Raw genomic sequence first — 27,192 nt, 5'->3', positions numbered from 1 at the left:
ATTAAGTAGAATAATGTTTTGCTCCCTAAACTAAAAACAGAAATTCAAAGTGTTACTTGGAATCAGCGGTGGAAGCGGCACGCACAGGACTTAGCACTACTTACGCTTTTCAGCTTGCTAACGGAAATACAGCGGTCTCTGTACTTACTGGGTAATTGAGTTTTGTACGCTCTTTTCATTTAGAGTCATTCCTGGAGGTGGATCATTTTGCAACGCCAATAGTTCTTTTTGTAATCGTTTCTATAAAGAAACATAAAATATTTGAAATATTAAATATAATTCCACAATAAACATGCACACTAAAGTACGTTTCATTCGTTACTGAAAGGTAAAAAGGAGTTTTATTTGAAAAATTAAATACAAAGTGGAACTGAAAGGTGAGAAAGAGGAAAGACTCTTGTCCTACAAATTAAACTGAGAAGTCACAGGCCTTAAAACCTAATTTTTGGTAAAATGCACTTAGATTTGCGACACTGCTAAGAGAAGAACTTTTCCGTTATGGAATACACAGAAGTATCCAGGATTGTGTCATACTACAGCGTCAATCAGAGCTCTGCACCCAGCAGTGAACATTTCACATTCCCCTGAGAGCATCAGATTTGCAATTAATTCACCAAGACGTTAACACACGACTCTTCCTCCCTGAAGTAGCTTAAGACACTTCTCTTTGGCATCTGTGCGAGCCTTTGCCTTTTCTAAGCCACGCCAGAGGACAGAACCCAAAACTAAAACAAGACACTGTGATTTGCAGGACGCGATCTATTTTTTAACGTTATAGTAACTGCATCCTAGAACCTACAGAGTCATAATATTTAGAAAAGTGTTACATCAGGAGCTCAGGTAATTCTTACCTATTTTGGCAGGGATAAATCCATAACCGCAACCAGCAGCTTCTAGAACAACTACCAGAACTGTGTCTTACAATCTAGGGAGCAAAGGAAACACAACCTCTGGGAAGGGCTATCATTGGCCCTGCTTTCACAGCCTGTTTTCTCCACATGAACAGTTACACAATATGTTTGGTCATTTCCAAGCCATCCAGGCAACGGGAAGTTCAAGGCTTTCTCAGTTCTTACTCTCCTTTTTCCTGCCAACAATTTTAATATTTACCGCCTACCAGTCCACTTCCATCATCCTACTGCTCAAAATGACCTTGCATAAGATTTAAGTCTGACCAAGCATCCAAAAGGAAAAAATATATATGGTTGGGGCTTTAGTATCTAATTTTGATTCAACATACTGTTTTTTAAAATGTACGTTTATCACGCATTTTATCTGCTTCTTACTAATTTTCCAAACAACCTTTCAGATGCTTAGTAAAACTTAAAAAAAAAAAAAACACACAGAGGAAAATGAATACTTCTATGATACAGGAACAGTTTTTATTACAACATATAAGTGATTCAGCAGCTCATTAATACCTTTGAAATAGGAGCACAATGAAATCAGACACACAATTCCCAAAGAAAACACCCTCCTACATGTGCAATTTACATTTTGAAATAATTTACTGTCTCTATCGGGCAGCTCTGAAAACTTGCTTGGGGCTTCTGTTTTCAAAGTTCCTACCTTGAACCCAAAGAGACACTTTCAAAGTCTTTTATTTGCAAGCAATTAAACAAGTATGTTTTGAAGTGAAATGTTATGTCATACAAGAATTCTAAGGGCTGTTATAATTGGTGTGCAGCTATAAACAAACTGGAAAAGTGATGCCAGCATGTTCACACCAAAGCTACGTACATTGCTACCAGTGAAAAGCAGACCAGATTCCTAGTGTCCATCTTCTGCTTTCTCCACAGTTTAAGAAAATTTCAGATTATAAAAACCACCAGCGTTTAACACCACTATTATGAATTAAACTGCAAAAGTACAAAGATCCAAAACCAGTTCACAAGTCCTTAATTCGAGTGGCAGAGATGTTTTGAAGTCAATTCTCTTTCTGACACTCTCCAAGACCATCATCAAATAAACCTCAACGGTAGTCAACCCGTGTATGCCTTGTCACATAGATCGTCATACAGAGAAATATGTAAAACGTTCAGAGATGAGAACCTTATTTAAGGGAAAATTCAAACTCTCTCCCTTAAAGGAGAGATATGGAAACATTACATAAAAAATAGTAAAGAACAAACGTATATAAAAACAGCAAATAATTCAGTAGATCCATTTATTTATACATGCAGACCAACTACACAACTCTGTCTTTACAAAAAGGAGCCAAAATCCATTTTCAAATCAAAACCAACCACATTAAGGTATCAGTATCTGATCACAGTAATTTGAGAAGAGGAAATTTTGTTCGTACTGTATCCTACCAAAAATTCCAATTTATCAACATATCCTCTCGATTGAAGTTTGGACCTTTGGATCTTTTCTCCAGCAACCACCTTCTCAGTTTAATTCAGTCACTGTGTTATCCATCTCACCGATGCAAAAATATTCCCTCTGACTGCTTCACAGCTTTTCAGTCCTCACATATAGTATTTATTGATCTTTCTGAAAAATCAGTAACCCAAGGGGGGGCCTGTCCATTAAACACAAGTAATGGATCCCAACAGCACGTTGCTTCTCAGCAGTTGCAACACAAAATACGTTATGATCCAAAAATGCATCCCAAAGAAATAACAGGAAATACTATTTACCTTTGGGTCAAAAGTATTATAGTAAACAAAATCATATTTTTAATGACAAAAAAAGAAATTATCATTTCCAAGTTCACCAGTTCAAACAAGTATCAACCTAAGGTATTTGACCTGTATTTGCAGCTCTCAATGAGAATAGCAATAGATAAAAATAAATACATCCACGTCATCCCCATATAAAGCTGAAAAGTCACATTCAGTAGAAAACAGACACATTATTTGGCTATTAAGCCAAAGAAACTCAATGTAAGTCACTCAGAAAAGCAAACCTATAACGTTTCTAGTGTTGTAATGAAATTAAAAGAAGCTTTAGCAAGGAAATGTATCGCTTTGAAATAAGGGAATCCACAAAAAAAACCTGACTGCGAGCACCTATTATGCACAGAAAACTCCAGTACAATTCTGATTCCCAGTAAACTCCTAGGCACAGCTCGACACTGGAACGGGAGGGAGGGGACGCAGAGAACCCCACAGCTCTTCTGGACACGGTCTTCATTCAGAGGAACATTCCAAATGGAAGCAATTATCAGCAAAAGGTGTTATTCCCTTCAGCCTTCCCAGGAGCACCCTAGCTCCATGCCTGTCCGAAATATCAGCTGTGCTCTCCATTGTACTGGGCCCCAACAGGGTTCATGTATCCCAACATTGCTCCCCTTCAGGGGAAATCAAGGGAAAAAAAACCCACAAAACCCAAAAAGCCACCAAAAATGAAGAGGATATTGCCCCAGAACTGCAGGCAATCAGGACCGAAGACCAACACCTGCTATTAGAGATGGCACAGAATCCTTTTTATTTTTATTCTCTCCAGCTATACTAACCGTCTTGGATAACTTCTCTTGAAATTAAAGGACAAAAATACCATTTTATAATAAATTCCTAGATTTCTCCAGTCCCCGTAACGACAGAAACTCTGAAAGTGTTAGGCAGCTCAAGGGGAACAAAAAAACGCTTTTAAAGCTTTCCAAAGTAATACTCCAGACACTACAGTCTAAAGACAGAAGCAAGGCAGAGTCCTTACACAGAGAGAATTGCTTTTATTGAACCAGATCCACATTTAAGATGCGGCACTTACGGGAATACAAGCCCTTATTTGGTTCCTTTGCCCAACTGGGATAATAAGATATACTATCTATTTCACAACTCTCTACTCTTCCATTAACCACACCACAGAAGTCAGTCATACCTGATCTGACGAGCACAGCTGGGCATCTTTAAGAGGCTTTCACAAGACATCTTCAAAATTTGGTTTGCTCTATCAAGCATCAACTCAATTATTTCTGTAAAAACTAACGGATGGCTGCCTATAGAGGGGAGACCTTATCAACGCTTATAAGTATCTGAAGGGTGGGCTGAAGGAGGAGGGAGCCAGACTCTTTTCAGTGGTTGCCAGTGAGAGGATGAGGGGTAACGGGCACAAGCTGGAACATAGGAGGTTCCACTCAAATAGGAGAAGAAACTTCTTCACGGTGAGGGTGCCGGAGCCCTGGAACAGGCTGCCCAGGGAGGGTGTGGAGTCCCCTGGAGACTTTGGAGATTTTCAAGACCCGCCTGGATGCAGCCCTGAGTAACATGCTCTGACATGCTCTGGGCAATCCTGCTTCAGCAGGGGAGTTGGACTAGATGAGCTTTATGGTTCCGTCCAACTCTAAAAAAAATTCAGTGAAATTCAGTGACCTTTTCCAGAAGACACTTGAGAGCATTTTATAGCAACTCTAACAAAATTGTAGAGGGCATCACAGCCAACTAACCGGATTTCATTCAAACACTGAAAAATTGTTTTAAGAAAGGGGCTAACTAATATTTAGAAAGTTGTCTTTTAATCAACCTCTCCTATCAATGCATTCCAGTGTTTGACTACCCTCATGGTATAAAATACTTCTTTTCTACCTTATGGGAATATCTCATAGAATAGAATCATAGAATTGTCTGGGTTGGAAGGGACCTTTCAGATCATTGAGTCCAACCATCAACCTAACTCTGATAAAAACCATCACTAAACCTCTAAGCGCTATGTCTGCCCGGCTTTTAAATACCTCCAGGGATGGTGACTCCACCACTTCCCTGGGCAGCCCATTCCAAGGTTTAAGAACCCTTTCACAGTGAAAATTGTTCCTAATATCCAATCTGAACCTCCCCGATGCAACTTGAGGCCATTTCCTCTTGTCCCATCACCTGTTCCTCGGGAGAAGAGACCAACCCCAAATTGCACCATGTACCAAATTGTGGCTGTTGTCCTTTGTCTTCCCACTGTGACCCCGTTTTCCCAATCCACCCGCCTGTTAGGCTGTTGTAGACATCAGCAAGATCTTTCCTTTGCCTTCTCTCCTCAAGGCTGAAAATACCCAGTCAGCCTCTCCTTGTGAGTCATGTAGACCATCTTGGTGGCCATCTGTTGGACTCACTCCAGTACATCCACGTCCTTCTTGTACTGGGACTCCCTTTAGGGAGTACTCCAGATGTACTTCTCGCTCAGAGAATTTGTGGCTGCCCCACCCCTGGAAGTGCTCAAGACCAGGCTGGATGGGGCTTTGAGCAACCTGCTCTGGCGGGAGGTGTCCCTGCTCAGGACAGGGAGTTGGAACTCAATGATCTTCAAGGTCCCTTCGAACCCAAACCACTCTATGGTTCTCTATGGTCTCAAGTGCCAGAGAGAGGGGAAGAACCACCCTCCTCGAGCTGCTCACTATGTGATGGCACCCACAGCCCAAGCTGCAGCTAAGGATATTCAGAACACTTGGAAGATACTCTCCAAAGATATTATGAAGAACTATTCTTTCTTCCTCTCTCCCTTAACAACTTGAAATAATTTGTCTCATGTTGTGTCTCATTAATACACAAAACTGGATTATCAGGAGCCAGATCAAGTTTAGAAAAAAAAAATTTAAAAAATACATAAATCTCTTAAATTAAGCCCTTGAAGGCCAGATTCATACAGTTTAATTAGGAAATTGAGCTCCTGGTTACCACAGTAATTCATAAAACATCTAAAGTTTAAATGAAACAACTTGAAATTAATTCCTCTTTGGTGTTTAACAATTACAGTACTAGCTGAGCAAAGAGGTTACAAAGAACATTCATTTTCTCAGAGTAACACTAAGTCTAAAGGCTACTGTAACTTCACGCACAAACCCAGAAACACTTTCTGCTAACTTCAAGATAATTCAGTTATGTACTTTTTTAAAAAAGACGAACCATAACTCTCCTATACCAAGCCCACACACGTTAGGTACAAAAGGCAAACTGCAAATATACGTTTCTGAAATCAAGAATTTGAAAAGGAAGCGTTTCAGAGAGAGAAAAGCCTTCCTTGTATCGGACAGGCAGGAACACAGAAACTTTTTCTGGCACAAAATTCTTGAGAATCAGCAGCACGTACATAGCAGGTCTAAGTATGATGGATTAACCCTTTTCAGACAATTTTAGCTATTTCTAGAATCTTATAAACTTAAGACCTGAAGATACCTCAGGGAAGTCACCTCTCCATCTTCCTAATGTAAGGATGGATGGATCAAAGATTCTTAAAATATCCTTGTAGTCAAAAGCCTTTAACATATTCTACATCACCCTATCACTTGCTTTTATAATTGGAAGAATTTTCCTCACAGTAAGAAATGTAGGGGAGCTGAAGAAATTATGTCAAAATACTTCTTGTTACTCCTCAGGGATACAGAATTCTTTTAGTTATTTCGACTTCTTTCTCTCCTTCCTCAGTCTTTACTAAACTAAACACCTAATTCTTTCAACTCCTCCTTCTCCAAGTCTCATTTTCTAAGCATTTAATTTTCGCTGGTCTCCACCTGGCTCCTTATATTTATATATATAAATATACTTTTTCATATAAATATATATATTTATATAATGAAAAATGTTTCATCATGACACTTATGTGACTATATCCCAGAGATTTATTTTTTTCACTGCAGCAGCACAATACTTTTGACTTACATTCTGTCCATGCTTAAAACCCAGAGTGTCTCTTCCCACAAGCACTGGTCACTGATACTCATGTTTGTAAACTAGACTCCCATTTTCCCCTCTCTTCCCCTTATTAAATACTTCGCAGCTTTCTCTATCAAATTGCACGCTTTTGATTTTAAACCTTGTCCACCTGTCATATACGGATTTTGTAAGAAGGCTTCTATGCCAATCATCTGAGCTGCTTTCCGAAAGCATGTAGCACTCAGCTGCACAGAATCAAACACCCTCTCTCAATCAAATTTTTGATTGATTTTACTACAACCAAACTGTGATACCTCGAGAAGTGGTCTTTGTATTTAGTAAGAAAAAAGAATCCACTGATCTATACCACATTTTTCTTGTGAGCTTGCTCAACTGTCACACTAAAGCATGTCAGAAATACTTGTACAGTCAGAATACAGCCACTGCTCTTTCACAACAGTTATCACACAGCATGAGGAGGAAACGATGGTAGTTCAAAGTTATTCTTCTTCTGAAATCCACTTTGGCTACTTTTTATCTAGGTACTCACAGGTTAATTGTCTTATATCCTATAGGTATCAGAGACTATTCCTTCCGGTGATTTCCAGAAGCCACCCTTTCACTTTATAGTAGAAGAATAAAAATAGTATTTATCATCTAGAAACTCAAAATAAATGTCAAAGAACTCAGATTCAGTTGCTTAAACACTTAAAACAAAAAACCCCAACAGACACAGTTGAATCCTAGTGACTGACATAATATTCTGTGCCTAAAAGTTATTGAATCCATCCTTTTTGTTTGGCACGATTTACTACCTCATTGTTAATTTAAGTATCTGTGTCATCTCTTCTTTGCTTTCCTTTTCCATCCACAGGCTCACCCCTTTCTTCATCTTTCTAGTGATTTAGAAAAAAAAAAAACAACACAAAACACCTTTCTTAAAGCTTTTCAAACCTACTAGTTTAAAACAATGCACCATGGACAGATTTCACCCTTATATGCTTGCCCTTTTCTTTCATATTGAGCTTTGGCAGTAAATACAATTTTCACTTTTCCGTTTTGTAAAAAGCCTTTTCAATCTTCAAGTCACTGAACAGCTCCTCATGTAGCCATACATTTCCTATATTTTTCCATATCGACACAGCTTGCCATTGTAAATTAGTACATTTTCTTCTAGAAACTTGTAGCCCTTCAACACTCTTAATTATCAGGAGTCCTTCTTTGTATTTCATACAGAAGCTCCCTTCCTGCTTGTCCACTTTATATTAAAAGAGACTGCAAAAGAAAACACAGACTGCAATCACGGAGTTGTTTACACAAGGGGGGAACACATGAAGGATACACAGGCAATCTGAATTCCATCTTTTCCTTATTTTTGAGAGATGATTTTATGCTTAAACATTCTTTTAACTCAGCTTCCAAGTAAACCAAAACTAAAAAGTATCATATTGGCAAAACCGTTCAGTACCGGGAGGGAAACAGAGCCGCAGAGCGGGAGGATCGGAAACCCAGCCTGGGAACACCAGTCAGTCCTTCAGCCAAAGGAATAACCAGCTGCAAGAGGCAAAGAGCAGTGACACAACCAGTAGTTTACACCAGCAGCTTCAAAAAGGTGGAAGTCTTTGAAACCGAGATTACTTAATTCACCTGCCTCTACAGGAGAGGATGATTCAAGGGTGAAATCAAAGAACGCAGCTTAACACCGATGCAAACATCAGTTGCCAAAGAAAGTTTATTGGAGTGGTTGAGACACGCTGACACAGCAATGGCTCCTATCCTGTTGCTAATTCTGTCGATAGGATTCGTACAACCCCTCCTGTCATCCTCCCCAGATGCAAGCTCAAGATGTCAAGCTCGTAAGACTTCTCAAAGAACACAAAATTAACTGGGTGTCAGTGGAGTAACATTCCTGCTGGCTCCCCAGACAGCTCCCAAAAACCTGTATCATTTCAATCCTGACAGACCGCACTCCCTGTCTGCCCATCATGGTTCAAGTTAAATATACCTCTGAAACCAGTAGCTTCTAGCACCTTTGCCAAGCAAAAATACACGTTCTTCTCTCTCCAAACTGGCACACATCTTACTTGGCCAACTCTGGAACCAGCGTGGTACCATATCACGTGCCACAGTTGAGACTCTCCCTTGTGACGATTCCTGGTGAATCATAAAGCAGCAGAAGGCAGGGCAGAAGCATATAAAAAGATGCAATACGTGAAAAGGAGAGGGTAGGAATTTAGGACAGGAAGGGATGACAACAGGAGGTTGACAACAGGAGTATTTCAGAATGCATCTCCTAGAATCACATAGTTTGGTTACTGTGCACCATTGAGCTAGATTTTATATATAACATAATTCTGGTTTTGTTAATAAACATTTATTTCACTGGTCCCATGTCCCTGCCAGCTACCTTAAAAGGCAATAACCTATATTCCTAAAGCAGATATGATAATGTCATCATCACATTCCCCAAACCAGGCATCTTTTTTCTGATTCTACCCCAAACAAGGCTCATACCCATGGACAGACACGTAAACAGACTTTAACCACAAACCCCCCACAAAGCAACAGTGCAGTCAAAGGTATTTTCCTCCCCTGCTATGAAAACTTACCTAGCTCTCGTAGGCATGTGAAAATTACCTCTCTCAATGCCTTTAAAAAGGAGTATCACAATATCCAGTGTCTATTTCAAGTTCTAAGCCCGTTGTCAGAACTCTTAGCAGCTCTGACACCCCCCTTGGAGAACTGGAGCCCAGAGAGTTAAAGTTTAACTAAGCTGTATGCAAATAAACCCATGTATACAGGGAAAAAGTGAGGCAGCAGGAGCTATAGGGGTCACTACCAAATACAAATGATGCACATATAGCTGAGAGCAAAGCAGCCAATGAACATGGTTAATGTATTATATTTCATAATGTGAAATATTATGAAATATTATGAGTGGGCAGAGCATACACACACTGTTACATTGGCTCTGGTGATTAGCAGTAAAATATTAACACCATAATCCAATGAAGTTCGACTGTGTGCCCATACTCCTGGCTTATTATCTTCTCAGAGCTGAAAATACCAACTTTATAAAGGTAAACGATACAAAGAAACTAAAATCGATGAAAGGTCAATGCATATATTCAACCGCCTTATGTTTGCAATTCTTGAATATTCCACTTTTTGGTGTTTCAAGAAATGCTGCATGAGAAATGCAATGTCCTAAATGCATAATATCTTAAATGGGGAAACCAAATGATGAAGTATCTTAGTCAAATACTTTACCTACGAATAACTCTTCATACAGACTTGAAAGTTTATTTTAGAAACTCCTTTTTTTTCTTTTTTCTTAGAGAAAGAAAAGAAGAGAGAGAGAAGCTGAGCTCACGAAACCAAGAGGAGATTCAGTACAAGGCAGGATATATAAAGTGCAATGGTAAGAGGTCGGTAGAAGTCAGCTGGGGAAAAGCAATTTTTCTCTCCCAGTAGAGCAAATCGTGAAAAATGGGCAAAGAGCTTCCTTTCATTTCTGCCGGAGGAAATGTTCCATCACCATACCTTCCTTTTACCCCCAAATACAAGCTGTGATGGGCAATTAAGCTGGAATGTGGTGGCCTTTTCACCTGGAGTGGCAGAGCCATGCTCGGTCAGGCAGTATCCTGAGGATGTGAAGGAACTGAAAGATGGAACAGCCACTTCACAGACTAGGAAGCATGGGCATCCAAAACATTTGCACTTGAATTTTGCTAGAAACCTTCTATTTCCATGCACTCAATTTCTCTTTTCTTTGTTGCCATGATGGAAGAAAGGAGCAGCCTTCCAAGGCCAAGCCTTCCCAGACACTGTAAACTCAAATCTTAATCTGGCTTGGAGATCAAAGAGGAAGAAAAATTAACTTATAAATAGTTCAAAGTTAAAAATTAATCCCACAGGGGTTCCACTCTTTTATTTTATTCTGGTAAAGCTGCTGCATCCTGGGGAGACCTTGCAGTATTTCTTCAGTAACTACTAATAATTCTCTTTCACACCCAAAGATGGCAATGTAGCCAGCAAACTGCGGTAGCACAGAAGCACCGTAAGCCCTATGATGAAGTCCTGGCAAAGAATTTCCATTTCACTTATGAACTCCAGGCTGTCACATCCTCCCCAATTCAAGTTACAAACGTGTCACAAAAAAAACCTCTCTGTTTTGAAGAAGTTTTTGCATGCAGGAGACAGATTTTTATTTTTTTTTTTCAATCCAAGTGCTCCTTCCCTCAATGGGGGCAAACAGTAACCCTGTACCACAACAGGAGTCGTCGTTCACAGGCTGCAGGAACAGTGTTGTGACACCACCACGACATTTTTCAGCAGCAAAGCTGTTACCAGTCTGCCAGTACAACACACTAACCTGAGAGAGTTAAGACCAGTAACAACTCTATTTTCAGTATTTGGTTCTTTCATTCACACATTTCTTACTGAAAAGTATCTCAAACCCAGAATTTGAGATACTTGGGTACAGGCTGCGGCTGACCTGCTGAAGAGCAGCTCTGTAGAGAGAGACCTTGGAGTCCTGATGGAGAAGCTGACCACGAGCCAACAATGTGCCCCGTGGCCAAGAAGGCCAATGGTCTCCTGGGGTGCATCAAGAAGAGCGTGGCCAGCAGGTGGAGGGAGGTCATCCTCCCCCTCTGCTCTGCCCTAGGGAGGCCCCATCTGGAGTCATGGGTCCAGTTTTGGGCTCCCCAGTTCAAGAAGGACAGGGAACTGCTGGAGAAGGGACAGCAAAGGGCTACCAAGATGATCAAGGCGATGGAGCATCTCTCTGACGACGAAAAGCTGAGAGACCTGGGGCTGTTGAGCCTGGAGAAGAGAAGACTGAGAGGGGACCTCATCAAGGCTGAGCAATATCTAAAGGGTGGGTGGCAAGAGGACGGGGTCAGACTCTTCTCAGTGGCGCCCGGTGACAGGACAAGAGGCAAGGGACACAAATTCCATCTCAATATGAGGAAAAACTTCTTTCCTGTGAGGGTGGCAGAGCCCTGGAAGAGGCTGCCCAGAGAGGTGGTGGAGTCTCCTTCTCTGGAGACATTCAAACCCACCTGGACACGTTCCTGTGGGACCTGCTCTGGGTGACCCTGCTCCGGCAGGGGGTTGGACTGGATGATCTCCAGAGGTCCCTTCCAACCCCCACCATTCTGTGACTCTGTGATATGAAGTTCTAAACGCTGGGTAGATAGTCCTGCTTTTCAAACAAAACATCTCTACAGAAAAACACCCCAACATTTGTAACAGTGTAAATATTGGTGGAACTGACTGCATGTTACTCTCTAATCAGAAACCTAACTTTAAACGCCAAAAAGCTCTCAAATAGAAGAGAAACAAGGTAAAGATTAAAAACTGATATTTAAGAAAAAAATCACCTGCTACAGTCCATCTTGCTACTTAAGAAATCTAAAGAAAAGATGAAAGAGACAGTTCCAATGAATTAAAAAAAAAAATAAAATTCCTTTCTTCCCTAATAAATCATTCAAGAAAGCCCCTGCAGAGTACACCCCATTATTCAGGTGAAATCATTTGGCCCAGACTCCCAAACTCACAAGCCATCCAGATACTTGATTATCATAACCCTGGGTGAATTTTTGCTAATCAAAGTTCTTATGGTAAGATTTAATCAAGGCCCAGAGGAGGAAAGAAAGATAATTGACTTGATGCGCCCAATTAAAGCTTCAGCAGGACACATAACAAAACAGCTTCACAAAACACTCTGTCCATAAAAAAATAATACCAGGATTTGAATTTGAAGAATTGTTTTTCAGTTTTATCTATTTTTGGCCGAATATCAGGTTTTCAATCTGTACTGAGAAGGCAGAAGCAGATTAGTTTCCTCCTCCTCATTTCTAATAAAACACGTTAACATCTGGCAACCCAGTTCTAACGTTATTTTCCCAGACCAATCCATACTTCGAGTCCTGGATGTCAGGCATTTTGTACATTTCTGCCTTTTTAAAGGAACCAAAAGGCAACGAATGAATCTTTTAACAAGCTACTTACAAATAAGTTTCCACCACTATTCTTTAGTTCTTCTAAGCATTTAAAAATTACATTACGGATTGGGGCATGTGGGAAGAAAGATTGTTGATTTTTCAGTGCGACAACAGAATATTATCTTCACGTGCCCCAAGATATTCTAAAATATTTGACTGGAAGGTCAAAGCAACACAGTCCTCTTCTAAAGGGAATAATATGTTTGATTTAAGCTCACTAAAAGACAAGATCAACCTGAAATCCGAACTACAGTATAATTAAAGATAAAGCAATAACTCCACACACAACCCCCTCTGTACTCCACAGCCTGAAAAGCTTTTTGCCCAATAATATCTTTTTTTTTTTTTTACAACAAACCTGTCATTTTAAAGCAAATTAAGTGAAATCCACTAATGAAGACTAAATTGAAACTGATGGCTACCCATCTGCTTTATAAATGGAGTCTGTGAATGTAACAACACCCAACACGAGGCTCACGCAGCATTTAAGAGTCACACACAAATAATTTTCTCTTTTAAGGACAAGAGTCCGGCATTATTAGAACCGCTTCAGTTAAAGAAATAAATTTGAGATAATAGCAAGAGCTGGCACAATGAGGGCAACCATATGTCTACCAGAGAATTTCTTATCCTTATAAAAAGCATTCCAAAGGTTGATAACCAAGAAAAAAAATGCTGTATTCTGACAGTTCACCCTTCGGAAAGAAAAGGGGCAAAGCGTTGGAAGCTGCAAACTGTGACAAGATTTAAATCCTCATCAAACATATATCCCAAAATATGACAGGGAATTTCTAACTAAGGAAACTTCAATCCATTCAGTTCCCTTCTCATTATTGGCCATCAATACCTAATCAAGAAGAAATAAATAAATCTATGGGAACAAGTAGCGTCAAATTCTGTGAAGCATTTTATTCCAGCAGACTTTGAGAGACAGTATTTGCTATACTCCAGTAAACTATTATCAGCATTTATTGGCATATACACAGGATTTATTTTTCTTGGGGCTGATCAAAGCAGCATTTTTAACTACTTTGAATAAAAAAGATGACAAACAGCTTTGCATTTGTAATCATCCAAGAGGAAACAGTTATTTTTTAACACTGTATATGAAAGGATGAATGGTATTCTCAATCAGACGATTAATTATCAAAAATTAGCAATTCCTGCTCTACCACTGTTAACTTCTGTCCTTTCTTTTCTAACACAGGAAGGCAAACAATGGGGTTCCCCCTCTTTTTCTCCTGTTGATACCTGGTTTTCATTCCAGTGGCTAAGGTCACCTCAGAGGAAAAACAAACAAAACCAAAAAAAAACAAAGCAAAGGCTGGCACAGATTCCAGAACGCCTTTTGAAAGCCCTCAATTGTCCAAAGCAGGCAGAAGACAGCTTACCTGACCTTCATCCCATCACAAAATATTGCTTACTGGCTCTTCTTATTTTAAAACATTTAACGTGTTTACTTCCTTTTCATTTCTTTTTAGTAAATGAAGTTATAAGAGGTTTCAATCAATGTGTAATATTGTCTCTTCCTCCCATTCAAAAGGCAGAAAGGCAACCCACAGTTGACAGTTCTGTCACAGCCCGTCGCTACTTCAAAACCACGCAAGATGGACACAATTTTGGGCTCCAAGTACTGAGTAAAAGACCTTCGTCGTCCTCTTCCCCTCTGCCCCAGCAGGAACTTTAGCCTGAAAACTGCTCAAAAGCTCATCTCTCAGCTGTAAACCCAGGCTACGTAAAAGACACCATCGTTACACCGAACACATTGGTATTTGTTGAACGCAGCCATAACTACGGGTAAGTTCAAAGGAAGTCATGCCTTCTCTCTTTCGTATTAACGTGGGTAATTTAATCACATCATCTCTGGGAGTATTCACCAGTACAGCCTATACCTGTATGATAGGCAGTGAAGATCCTTTAGTCTGAACGTCTTAGCTCAGGAGAATTTGAGCAAACAATTAAAGAAAGTGCTTGATCACCGAGTTTCACAAGTTGTTGGAGCTAAGCTGCTTTAGCTTATTAATTACAAACTCACAGAGCTTTCCAAGGGAGCAGCTTAACAAGACAACATTCTCTGGCTTTTGCAAATCTATTCTTTTCTCTTTTCCCCTTCTGCGAGCCTGAATGTCTAGGCCTAAAATCAAGCACAGGATATTATCAAACTCGGAGCAAAAAATATTTACAGGATATTTACAGGATACATGTTGATACAGGAATAACTGTTCTTTACAAGAACTACCTGCCTGCTCTTATTTTCCCGATTTAAATCATACACATATTCACGAAATAGCAACGTTCAATGCGACAGATTGAAAGCATTTATGGTTTTCTACGTTTTCGCTACATAGTCGGTCTATTTAGAAGAAAGGTCTGCTGATAACACTCAGGGACACCCGTCTGGGTAAACTTGTCTGCTGCTGCTTTCTCTTTGGGAAGTGAATTCTTCCATTCCAGCTCAAAAATTGTGCAGTTGCTGCCCAGGAAAGCGTTTCCCAAAACCCTATTTACACAAGCAGATACAAAACCAAGCAAGTGAGACACCTCAGGGCCTAAAGCCGAAGCTTTGGGTTTATTTATCTCCACTGACCTAAAGACTGTAAATTTTAAACTTCACTTGATATTCCACTCACTTGAAAAGTTTAATAAAAAAGCCCCGAGATTAAACTAACTCATCTTGGTAAAATAGCTACAAATTTTGCATTTCTCTTATTTTACTGTAGCATGGCTGTACGCCAAAACTAATATACCACATATCAGCACAGACTGATAATTGAAGGTTACGTAAAGGACTAACCACCTCTTCGTGGGCAGGAGAAACACTTTTTACTCTCACTCATTCTGGTCTCAATTACGGTACTTGTATTTTTCAGCTTTAAAAAAAATGATTGAGATCTTTATCTTCAACAGTATTTCAGCCAATGGCATCACTAAACAGTTCAAGTTGTTACTAACTACCAATAATTTCATTGTGTTTATACCCCAGAACTGGTTATATAGAGTAAACACTATAATTTCTCTTTTTATTTTTTTAAATATTTTATTTGAAATAACACAAATAGCAGCACCCTGTGTGACATTTAACAGTACGGAACACACGTACCACCACAGAAGTTCCAGTTGACTAAAAGCTTTCCTCACTCAAGGTTGGGTTTGTTTGGGGTTTTTGGGATATATTAAAAATAGTTTAGAACTTTTCCCTGGACAAAACTGTCAAATAAATAAAGTGAAAACTATTTCCAAATTATTAAATAAAAATGCTGCCGATATTGAAGAAAGATCAAGCAAAAAGCAATTGTTCTGAGAACAGCTGGAAACACAGAACTTCTACTGAGCCTGGAAAAGATAAAGAGGTAGAAAAGACTAGAAGAGAAAAAGAATAAAACCAAGGAAGTTCAACCAAAAGCGGGCATATCCAGAGCACAGGATTTTCTTATAATGTAATTACAATGCAGTTTTTCTTGAGATTTTGGTGGCATGCATACATTTTCCCCATCCCCTACCCCACTGGCTGAAAACCCTGCGGTGAAACTCACGGGAAGCATTTGTATGTATTGCTACTGGCTCGTGTTTTGCACGTGAATTCTGCATTGTCATCTAGCACAATTAATTTATAAAATGCCTGCTTAGACATACGTATTGAAAAATACTCTATTGCTGTAACCAGACCTTTCAAGCAGCACTTTTTATTTTGGGGTGTGTGTGTGTGTTTTGACGTCGGCCCACCAACAGGCAGCTTTCAAGGGCAAAAAAAAAAAAAATAGCCTGATAACACAAATGCATGATGAAGGCTAACATTCTACACCCCTTACTAAAGCTGTTCGTGTCTTTAATTACATTAGCTCTGTATTTAATCAGATCTAAATATCTACATGTACAAATCTCACATGTCTAACTTTGAAGGCAAAACCAGAGGTTATTTTGGTGATAAAATGCAAAACCAACCCTGTTCCCACAGATGTGTTTGTCAAAACTGTTTAAATAGTGTCCACTCGTAATTCAGGGTTGGAAGTACCCTGGTATTAAAACTGAAAAGGAGGGGAAAGGTAAAACAGTAGTAATTAGTGTCAGCATTATGAATTCAAGATAAAGTCAATTTTTTGAGTTTAAGACGTAAATACTTTTTATCTGTGACTTGAGGGAAAGGCCTTAATTATCTAACACTTTGTCCAGCAATGATATATTTTCTGTACATTTTTAACTGTACTTCCTTGGTTCTAAGTTTTACCTGCTTTTCTATTCTTAATGCAAGTTCTGTGTTCCCAGCTGTTCGGAGAACAACTGTTTATTGCTTATTTTTTCTTCAGTTTAACAACATTTTTATGTTATCTGTAGCTTTAAGGCTTCAGATCACTAAAGATGCTACAGCGAATTTTCTACAGCAAATCCATTCTATTCACGTGTTCCACACTACTTAGAAATATTCTGCAAAGTTGTTGTTGGTTTGGGTTTTTTTTAGGGAAAGTTGCACAAGCTTGGGCTTTTTCTGGGAAAAGTCTTGAAAAAAAATGCCTTTTTTTTCCCTTCAAGATTTATTTGGCGGTTTTGTTTGGTTTTTAAGAAAAAAAATATCATTTGCTTAAAGTTATGCAAAGCGGGTTTAAAGCAATCTAGCAGCGCCAAATGAACCACCACTTTGGACAGAGCAGTTAGAAAACAAAACACAGGATCTTGTCAACATTTTCTATAAGAAAAGCATTACAGAAAACTACCATTAAGAAACGTCCACACAGAAATGTCCATACATTTGTAAAATGCTTTTTTGTGTTTAAAATTTAAACATTAATTAATAAAAGAATTCAGAGCCCTGAAATCTTGCTCACGTGGGAAGGTGTTTACTATTGAGAAACACTGATTTTACAGTTCACTTACTAATTTTTCATTTATCCTTCTTGTTTAATTAAAAAAAATCCCATCCAATTCCTTGTCTGATTTGTTAAACTACATTACTATATTATTAATTTACTAAACTCAGGAAAAAGTCAACAGAACATTATACAACCAGCAACATAAAAGACAAAAAAGCCTCCATAAGTCTCCTTGAATCTCTCATCAAGAGGCAACAGAACACTATCTGGGGGGAAAAAAAAAAAAGAAAAAAAAAAAAGAACTGTAATCTTACAGCTGGTATTTCTAAAATTAAAGCAATTACAACATTAGACTTAGCATAGCTGTATTTTCAGGAAGTGAGTACTACCTCCATGCATAACTTATCTTACTTTTAGGCAACATTTGTCAGTCCGTGTATTCTAAACAACCTCATTTAATTTGTCAACGTTATCCCTTTACAGAGGGAGCAACAGGCAGGTGAGGGAAGCTGTAGAAGGTCATTTACTAGGCCAGAGCCAGGAACGCAGCGCAGGTTCACAGAGCCCCCCAGAGCGCCTCCTTCGAGTTTCACAACTCTCATTTCCCTATAGTTTTCATAGTTTTATAAGAGATACTCCTTAATAAATTCCTGCCTCTCTCTTTTGCAGTAACGCTCAGGCTTCCACAAGCATGAAAAGAGCAGCATTACAAAAAGGCGTTTGCCAGATAGAGCTGATAAAAGGAAAGCAGAGCAGACTATCTGTCTAAACTACTGCTAAAGGCGGAACATTCTGTACGGTACGTTCAAGTTCTTGATCCCATTCCGTTTCAGTCGCTCAGGAAGACACACCGGGGGGCTTTTTGATGCTTCTGAACTTCATAAGCAGAATTTTTACCCCATGAAGTTCAATGCTTTGACATTTTGACTCTTTTTAGCTATAGTAAATCCAGGCTATCAGCAAAATTAAACTAATTTCATTCAGTTTGTTCACTCTTTCTCAGCTGTTCCACTACTAGTGACAAAAAATGTAAGTAATACGGGACCAAAATGAAAAAAAAGAAAGAAAGACAAAGCAGCAGTTTGAAAATTAAAACAGAAGTACTAGATCATCCAGATCTAAAAACAAAATGGAAAACTAAGAATTCAGAAAAAAAGCAGAGCAGTTACAGGTGAAACAAGGAGAAGATGGGGGCCACTGCCACAAAACCCAGCGATCTTGTCTCCTGCCCCAGTCACAGTAAATCACCACCCACTCGGAGCCGCGCACAGGGAAAGTGATCCATTCTTCCCGAGCAATTTCTGCATCCTCTATTTAAGAACTCCTTCGGAGAAGGCATGAATAAATAATTCAGCTGGAAATACCTGTCAAGCAGCAGGATGTTTCGTGTTTTCACCTACAGCAACCCCACGCAACCAAGGGAAACCAGACATTATCCGTCCACGGGACTGACACCAGGCTGCAATCTCATTTTAGGGAGAGAAAGGGGTCCCCACGGGCAACGGGGACACACGGCTTGGGACAAAACTCCTCCGTCCCAGACCTCCTGCGCCCGAGAACGATAGTGCCCCGACCCCAGAAACGCCCGGGAAGGTGGGAGTTGTTGGTCACATCCTTCGACACCGTCCTCACGGGTGTCACCAAGGGGGTCTCTGTGACACACTCACCCCCCCCCCCTCGCCACAACGCCGGGGGTGGGGGGGCAACCTCGCCCCTCCAGCGACGCCATGGCCCCCTGAGACCCTGCCGAGGGGGAGAGAGGATCCCTTCGCCCTCCTCTTGCCTCCCCAAGGAGAGGGGGCATCGCTGCCAAACCTCCCCCCGAGTCAACTCGCCGTCGTCCCCCTCCCCTCCCGCCGCCTCCCCCTCCCCTCCCGCCGCCTCCCCCGCCCGCCATCCTGCCCCGCCCGCCCTCACTCGCGGCTCCCTCCTTCCCTCCCCGCCGCAGCCGGGGCCCGGCCTCGCCCCTCCGGGTCTCAGCTCCATCCCGGCCCTACCCTGCCTCCCCCCTGCCCTCCCCGGCCCCGCGGGTCCCCCCCTGACCCCCGCGGCCGCGCCAGAGCCGCCGCGCAACCGACCCCCCCTCAACCGCTGCCCCAACGGCTGCTCCGCCCGAACCGCTCTCCGGGGGGCACCGCCACGCACAAACCCCAGGGGAACGGGCTCTTCCCGGCTCCGGGCTGCCGCCGCCCCCCGCCGCTCGGGCACCCGCCCCCGGCGCTGCCCCGGCTCCGCCGCAGGCTCCTCACCTGCATGGACGCCATGATGGATCCTCCCCCTCCCCTCTGCGCCGCCGGCCCGGGCCCGCACAGACGCAGCGCCGCGCGCCCGGCCCCGCCCCGCCCCGGTCACGTGCCCGCCCCACGGGCCAGGCGGCCGCGCATGCGCGGAGGGGGGGCGGGCGGGCGAGCGGGCGGGCGTCGGCCTTGGGCCACCGCCGGCCCCCGGTGACTACGGCGGGGCTCCCTCGGTGCTGCCCGCACCCTACTCGCCCGGCGGCGGCGGGGAGGGAAGCTCCGTCGTCTCCCGCGGTGGGGAGCGGGTCTCAGGGCCGGCCGTGAGCGCTGCCGCGGGGGGGGGGGCGGAGCAGAGGGGGCTGACCCCCCCGGCCAGGCTTCTCCGTCAGAAAAACCCCTCAAGAGTTTTTAGCTCTGCGCGTCCAGAGTCTTTAAGGGATTTAGTTAATGCCGGCTGTGCCCTTTTATGGGTTTCTCGCCTGGCGTCTGGTGTGTCCTGGCGGGACGGTGGGATCAGGGATCCACTGCAGGCCCAGGGCCTGGGCCTCGGGCTGGCTTGCTGTGGGGAGGAGGCCTGGCTGCGACTGGGGGTGACGGACGGCTCTCCTGGCGAGGGGAGACGTTTCTTGATGCTTCCCGTCCTACTCTGCCACAGCGCTGCAGACTGTGATTTTCCTGCAATGAGAAATGGGTGTATGCGTCCCAAATTTGCCTGGGTATATTTTAAATGGGAGCAATTTTTGGATTCTACCTTTTCCTTTCCTGGGCTGGAACATCCTCTGTGCTTTGCACTGGATGATTTTGTGGTCACTGTGTAGGTGAAAATAAACAAGCACCACTCAGTAGAAGCAACCTGCATGCAATCAATACATTCAGCAGCTTGCAGAAACACTTTCCGTAAAGCAGGTTATACAGACCTAACGGATCCTCGAGATAAACCTATAAATTGTTTCTCCAAAGACAAAACTATAAAACTCATAATCCTAGAGGATACGTAAAACCAAGGATTTAATAGAGATACTGATTTTATAGCTCATTATAATCTGCATCTCCCCGCTGATCTCACTGTACGTTCCAAGAACGTTGGAGTGCCTTTCTCTGTCCCTTCACACCCAGACGTTCTGATGATGCTAAAGAGTCCCCTTGGGTCACTTCTGCTCCATCGGTAGCACCTGATTTTTCCTTCAGAGATGGACTCGCTGATACACACATCCACTTAAATTACTGAAGAGTTGTTCTCCGTTTGTATTTACCTTTGAAATCTGCTTCTTCCATTTTAAACCTAAGAAAGGATTGTGCATCTGAAATTCTGCCTAATCTACCTACAAGGTTTACCTTCTGGTATGTTTTTATGCATCTTCAACTTTGAAAATGGCAAACTGGAGGAAAACAAAAACCCAGCACAACGTGGCATCAGCTTCCAACTTGTATCCAGCTGCGTTGCCGATCTTAAAGTGAGCGTACAAACTTCCAGGGTTTGGTTAAAGGGAAGAAGAGAAGGCAGAAGTTAAATCATAGAATCATAGAATCCTCTGGGCCGGAAAGGACCTCCAAAGGTCATCTAGTCCGACCCCCCCCGCAGTCAGCGGGGACACCCCCAACTAGACCAGGTTGCCCAGGGCCTCGTCGAGCCTCACCTTGAATGTCTCCAGGGAAGGGGCCTCAACCACCTCCCTGGGCAACCTGTTCCAGTGTTCCACCACCCTCATGGTAAAGAACTTATTCCTAATGTCTAATCTAAATCTGCTTTTTTCCAGTTTAAAGCCATTACCCCTTGTTCTGTCACTGCCGGCCTTTGTAAACAGACCCTCCCCAGCCTTCCTGTAGCCCCCCTCAGGTACTGGAAGGCCGCTATGAGGTCTCCCCGGAGCCTCCTCTTCTCCGGGCTGAACAACCCCAGCTCCCTCAGCCTGTCCTCGTAGCAGAGGTGCTCCAGCCCCCTGATCATTTTGGTGGCCCTCCTCTGGACCTGCTCCATCAGGTCCATGTCCTTCCTATATTGAGGGCTCCAGACCTGCACACAGTGCTCCAGGTGAGGTCTCACCAGAGCAAAGTGGCAGAATCCCCTCTCTGGATCTGCTGGCAACACATCTCTTGATGCAGCCCAGGATGGGATTGGCCTTCTGGGCTGCGAGAGCACACTGCCTGCTCATGTCCAGCTTCTCCTCCATCAGCACCCCCAAGTCCCTTTCCTCAGGGCTGCTTTCTAATGCCTCATCCCCCAGGCTGGATTGACAGCGAGGATTGTTCCGGCCCAGGTGCATAACTCTGCACTTGCTCTTGTTGAACCTCATGAGGTTTACCTGAGCCCACCTCTCCAGCCTGTCCAGGAAAATCAGACATTGCTCTACTGATTTAAGTTAAATAACACCTAAATCAGCAGCGTCTTGCTGTGGGTGCTTTCCCTGGGAGTCAGTATTTCTGTACTGTAGGATTTTGCAATGCCGTTTAGGTCGCAGAGGATTGATTGCGTTCAGGAGGCACTTAGATCAGCTCGAGGGTTCTCTCTCCTGCAGTTCTTCAGAACTAACTGAGGCTGTGAGAGCGTTAAGCGGAATGTCGCTGTTTCTGCCTTACTAGATGTTGTTGTTTTGCATGATCCAAACATATGTTTATCCTAAAATACATTTCTTAATGCCATATGCCACAAAGATAGCGAGAACATCGAGTTTAAGCAGTGGACATGTGTTCGGCTGTAAACATGGACATATTGACTATCTGTGTTGATAGAATCGCAGTGAGATAAAACTGATTTCGATCCGTTAGATTCAGTTTCTTAACCCCATTCCAGAAAACCCTGTTCAAGGTCAGAAGATATGAAAAGGCAGGAGCTTATGGGTGCCGGCAGCCTTCACGGACTGTGAGCTGGTTTTGCGTGGAAGGATGAGTTCGGTAGTCTTAGGCTAACTGTAATCAGTACAAATACGACTTCTGCTCGGTCATAAGGAAAAATTATCTCTGGATGAAAAGCCACCTTAGCAAAAAATCACAGCTTTTTCATAGATTCATAGATTCATAGATTGGTCCAGGCCGGAAGGGACCTCCAAAGGTCATCTAGTCCGACCTCCCCGCAGTCGGCAGGGACACCCCCAACTAGACCAGGTTGCCCAGGGCCTCGTCGAGCTTCACCTTGAATATCTCAAGGGAAGGGGCCTCAACCACCTCCCTGGGCAACCTGTTCCAGTGTTCCACCACCCTCATGGTAAAGAATTTTTTCCTAATATCCAATCTAAATCTCCCCTTCTCCAACTTAAAACCATTGCCCCTCGTCCTGTCACTGCAGGCCTTTGTAAACAGACCCTCCCCAGCCTTCCTGTAGCCCCCCTCAGGTACTGGAAGGCCACTATGAGGTCTCCCCGGAGCCTCCTCTTCTCCAGGCTGAACAACCCCAGCTCCCTCAGCCTGTCCTCGTAGCAGAGGTGCTCCAAACCCCTGATCATTTTGGTGGCCCTCCTCTGGACCCTCTCTATCAGGTCCATGTCCTTTCTATATTGAGGGCTCCAGACCTGCACACAGTGCTCCAGGTGAGGTCTCACCAGAGCAAAGTGGCAGAATCACCTCTCTGGATCTGCTGGCAACACATCTCTTGATGCAGCCCATCCTTACATCCTTTCCTGTCCTTACGTTTGAGAAGTCTTTTCTCCTACCACTCGGAGCTTTGCAATGTTAAAAACAAGGTACCTACCACATTTTGGACTAAAATACTGTTTACTGAGATGATCGGTGCTGCAAATCCCATTCCTAAGGGTAGCGGGCATGAAAAGCAAGGGGCGGTTTTCCCTTCAGATAAACAATAAAGCACAAACAGCTACCCACCCTAATTTAACTGGGTGTATGAGAACCTAACGAGTTACTCTGCAGCTGGCACTGGTGACTAGAACACCCCTGTCAGGAAATTCCCTTCGAGCAGGGTTTATTCTTACAGCTCTACCAAAGCTGTCTTTTAGGGCTGTTGTCACCTGTTTGTTTTTTAAAGTGTCGTGTAATTCCCTAATATACACGCGTAACATTTTTAGCTCATCATCGTCCTGGGGATGGGGGCAGCTGGAGAATTACCCTGTGTTTTATCGGGTTTTTTCCCTTTCCCCACGCCTTGGGAACCTGCTTCTTAATAAGCGTGTTTGTAGAGTGCACAGCGCGTTAGGGACTCAATCCCTCAAGCGCAATCAGAGAACAAACACTATTAGCAGACTCCCAGAAAGGCTTGATGTGAATATCAGTATTTTCTTCCTCCAGCGCGGTTCCTTTCTTGATTTTGCGATGGCTCATCGTATTCTTTGTTCTGAGTTATTCAGTAATCTCAGCAATGAAAGGCCCCAAATCCCCGAGTGGGTAGATTTCACAAGGAGTTGGTTATATTGTAATTTGCAGTTCGTTTCAGCGCTGACCTTTACCTATGCGAAATGTAGAAGAAAATACTTTTGCAGTTAACCCTTCCTAAGCCGGCGCAGGTGTAGAGAGAGCCGATGCCAAATCTGTTTGGTTTTTAAATAAGCAAGCTTTAGTACCTGGCTGCTGCAGCCTGATCCTGCACCAGTCAGTCTTAAGTTTGGCCAGAAACGTTAAGGATTGGACGTCTGGGTCCCAAATATTCAAAACTTTAGGGGGAAGAGGAATTTCATCTCTTACCTTCATTATTTCAGGAGGTGTCTCGCATGGATCTGATCAAACGCGTGATTATGACTCACCTACCAAAAACATATAGAGCAAATAATGAAAATTGTACCTCCCGCTGAAAACGATTCTGTAAATATTCATCAGTTTGATCCAGAAATCAGAGTTTGCATTATCTTCCGTTTACAGAAAAAAATGCAACTAATGTTCAAACTGCATTTACTTGATAATTTTCTGATGTATCTCACCAGTTCCACAGAGGTCAAATATGTTTGATTAAGATCCTTATAATTTTATATTCCACTCTCTCCATTATCCGTAATGCTTTCAAACATTACCAAATATTTTTTTTTTCTTCTGCTCTCCCTTTTTTTCTCTGTCAGTCTTCTACCTACTGAATTATTTCTGCTGCTGCTTCTTCACAGCTTCTGCCGCTATAAGAACACAGGAGCCTGATTTGTTTTGCCCAAGTCCACTAGACATCTTAGCTTTAGATTTTATTGTTGTTTTATTCCCAAGTGATGCTGTAGCTTTGTCATCAACGGCTTGTTTCATTTTTGTCTTAGTTCTGGGTAATAACAGGCACATTATCACATCCATCCCGGGACTTTCCAAGGGATAAATGGAGGCTGAGGGAAAGGTTTTGCCTTATTCCTGATCTGCTCCAAGTGCAGCATCTGCAGAAGAGGGGCAGCCTGTTCTCGGCCGTCACACGCTTCCGTTTCTCCTCTTGTGTAGGATTTGACAATTTTACAGTCACTGCGGGATCTGTGGCTTTCAGCTTAGCACGGAGTTGCAGAATGGCAGGGGTCAGAAGGGACCTCTGGAGATCATCCAGTCCAACCCCCTGCCAGAGCAGGGTCACCCAGAGCAGGTCCCACAGGAACGTGTCCAGGTGGGTTTGAATGTCTCCAGAGAAGGAGACTCCACCACCTCTCTGGGCAGCCTCTTCCAGGGCTCTGCCACCCTCACAGCAAAGAAGTTCCTCCTCATGTTGAGATGGAATTTCCCATGTTCCAGTTTGTGTCTGTTGCCCCTTGTCCTGTCCCTGGGCACCACTGAGAAGAGCCTGACCCCATCCTCTTGCCACCTGCCCTTTAGATATTGCTTAGCGTTGATGAGGTCCCCTCTCGGTCGTCTCTTCTCCAGGCTCAACAGCCCCAGGTGTCTCAGCGTTTCCTTGTAAGAGAGATGCTCCAGGTCCCTCATCATCTTTGTAGCCTCTGCTGTCCCTTCTCCAGCAGTTCCCTGTCCTTCTTGAACTGGGGAGCCCAGAACTGGTCCCAGTGCTCCAGATGGGGCCTCCCCAGGGCAGAGCAGAGGGGCAGGATGACCTCCCTCCACCTGCTGGCCACGCTCTTCCTGATGCACCCCAGGATGCCATTGGCCTTCTTGGCCACAAGGGCACATTGTTGGCTCATGGGCAACTTGTTGTCCACCAGAACTCCCAGGTCTCTCTCTACAGAGGTGCTCTCCAGCAGGTCACCCCCAGCCTGTACCAGTGTGGGGGGTTATTCCTCCCCAGGTGCAGGACCCACGGCAGCACTAATCTACCGAAATGATTTTCCATCAGCTCAGGAGAAGAATCGTTCCTGTTCTGTGGCCACCCAGTTGTTCCAGTGACCGCAGGGGAAGAAGAAGGAGGTGTGACCAGAGACAGGGGTGGAATTGCCTGTTTCAGCGATATGCCGTAATTACCAATTTGTTTTAATTGTCAAGCCACTGGTTTTTGGCACCAGTAATCCTCCAACTCTTATAAATGCTGTAAAGATTTTACAAACCATAAAAAAAACCCCATGAAGATAAAAGCTATTAATAATTAAAATAACGAGGCTTGTATAGGACCTATACTCAACGAAATAGATGAATATATTAAAAAGTGCAAGGTAATGTCATTGTTAGAAGTTCTTCCACATCAAAAGCATCCGTTTCCAGAGCCCACGGGAGCAGGTTGATTACTGTGTCTGTCAAATACGTGGGTTCAGACTCCGCTCAGAGATAAGAAATACCTTTAATATTGAAATATAACTATAATTTGGGTCCGTTGGGGTTTTTTTAACCTGTAACTGAAGGCTTCTCAGGGAAGCCCGGGAGTGAACACCTGCTTGATTCCGTTCTTCGGAATATTAGGAAGTGGCTCTGACTTCACAGCCAATGAAGAAGGTCCTGATAAGTATAATTTTTGAAATTAAGTTGCTCTTTGGTCTTAGACTCCTACAATTGTCTAGATTGGAAGAGTTTAGAGATTGTTTATTTAATGTCCCTGGGGAAAGACAAGCCTTCATACGGGGTGTGACTACCGGGAAAGGGAGCTGTGTTACGGAAACACAACGGATGAGCAGTTACTAGATTATTTCAGCTAAATCTTTTCAGGCAGTTCTGTGGTTGTCGTAGTTGTTTATTACAAGTCAAATCTTTTTCATTATTGAAGTGCTCCCTGACAAATCTGAAAGCGGCTTAAATGTTAGCGCAACAGCCATGTATCATTTACGGGTTTCAAGTAGTTTTGCTCCAAATAATTGTGACTCAAACGGAGAGTCACTTCGGGAAAACTTTCTGGGTCAATTTAGGATGATAAAGCGGGAAGCTTTTCCCTGTGTGAAAAGAGAAATTAAATCCTTTGTGCCAAAGGAGAGGGACTCTGTCAGGAAGTGTAGTGACAGGACGAGGGGGAAGGGTTTTAAACTGAAAGAGGGAAGATTTAGATGAGATCTCGGGAAGAAATTCTTTCCTGTGAGGGTGGTGAGACCCTGGCCCAGGTTGCCCAGAGAAGCTGTGGCTGCCCCATCCCTGGAGGGGTTCAAGGCCAGGCTGGATGGGGCTTGGAGCAACCTGGTCTGGTGGGAGGAAGGGGAAGAGTGACAAGAAGAAAGGCTGAAAAACCCCAAAGAGCTGCTGCTGCAACTCAGACCTGTGGAGTTTGGTGATAAAACCAGCCAAAAGC

At 43.1% G+C, this 27,192-nt stretch overlaps 1 protein-coding gene across 1 annotated transcript in view; it reads right to left on the bottom strand.

The window, feature by feature from the left end:
* UBE2W (ubiquitin conjugating enzyme E2 W) overlaps window positions 1–19,719 on the bottom strand; it is a 35,748-nt gene extending 16,029 nt beyond the window's left edge. Inside the window, exons 1-2 of the mRNA XM_074146446.1 lie at window positions 19,647–19,719; window positions 149–240 (exon numbers count right to left, since the gene is read on the bottom strand). Of these exons, the coding sequence (XP_074002547.1) occupies window positions 149–240; window positions 19,647–19,661 (107 nt within the window). The 5' untranslated portion in view covers window positions 19,662–19,719. The remainder of the gene's footprint in view (window positions 1–148; window positions 241–19,646) is intronic.
* Between the last annotated feature and the right edge of the window lie 7,473 nt (window positions 19,720–27,192).

The sequence above is a fragment of the Numenius arquata genome, chromosome 4 (assembly GCF_964106895.1).
Source record: "Numenius arquata chromosome 4, bNumArq3.hap1.1, whole genome shotgun sequence".
Classification (NCBI taxonomy): domain Eukaryota; kingdom Metazoa; phylum Chordata; class Aves; order Charadriiformes; family Scolopacidae; genus Numenius; species Numenius arquata.
The sequence above is the reverse complement of the archived record's forward strand: the minus strand, read 5'-3'. Positions and strand labels throughout refer to the sequence as shown.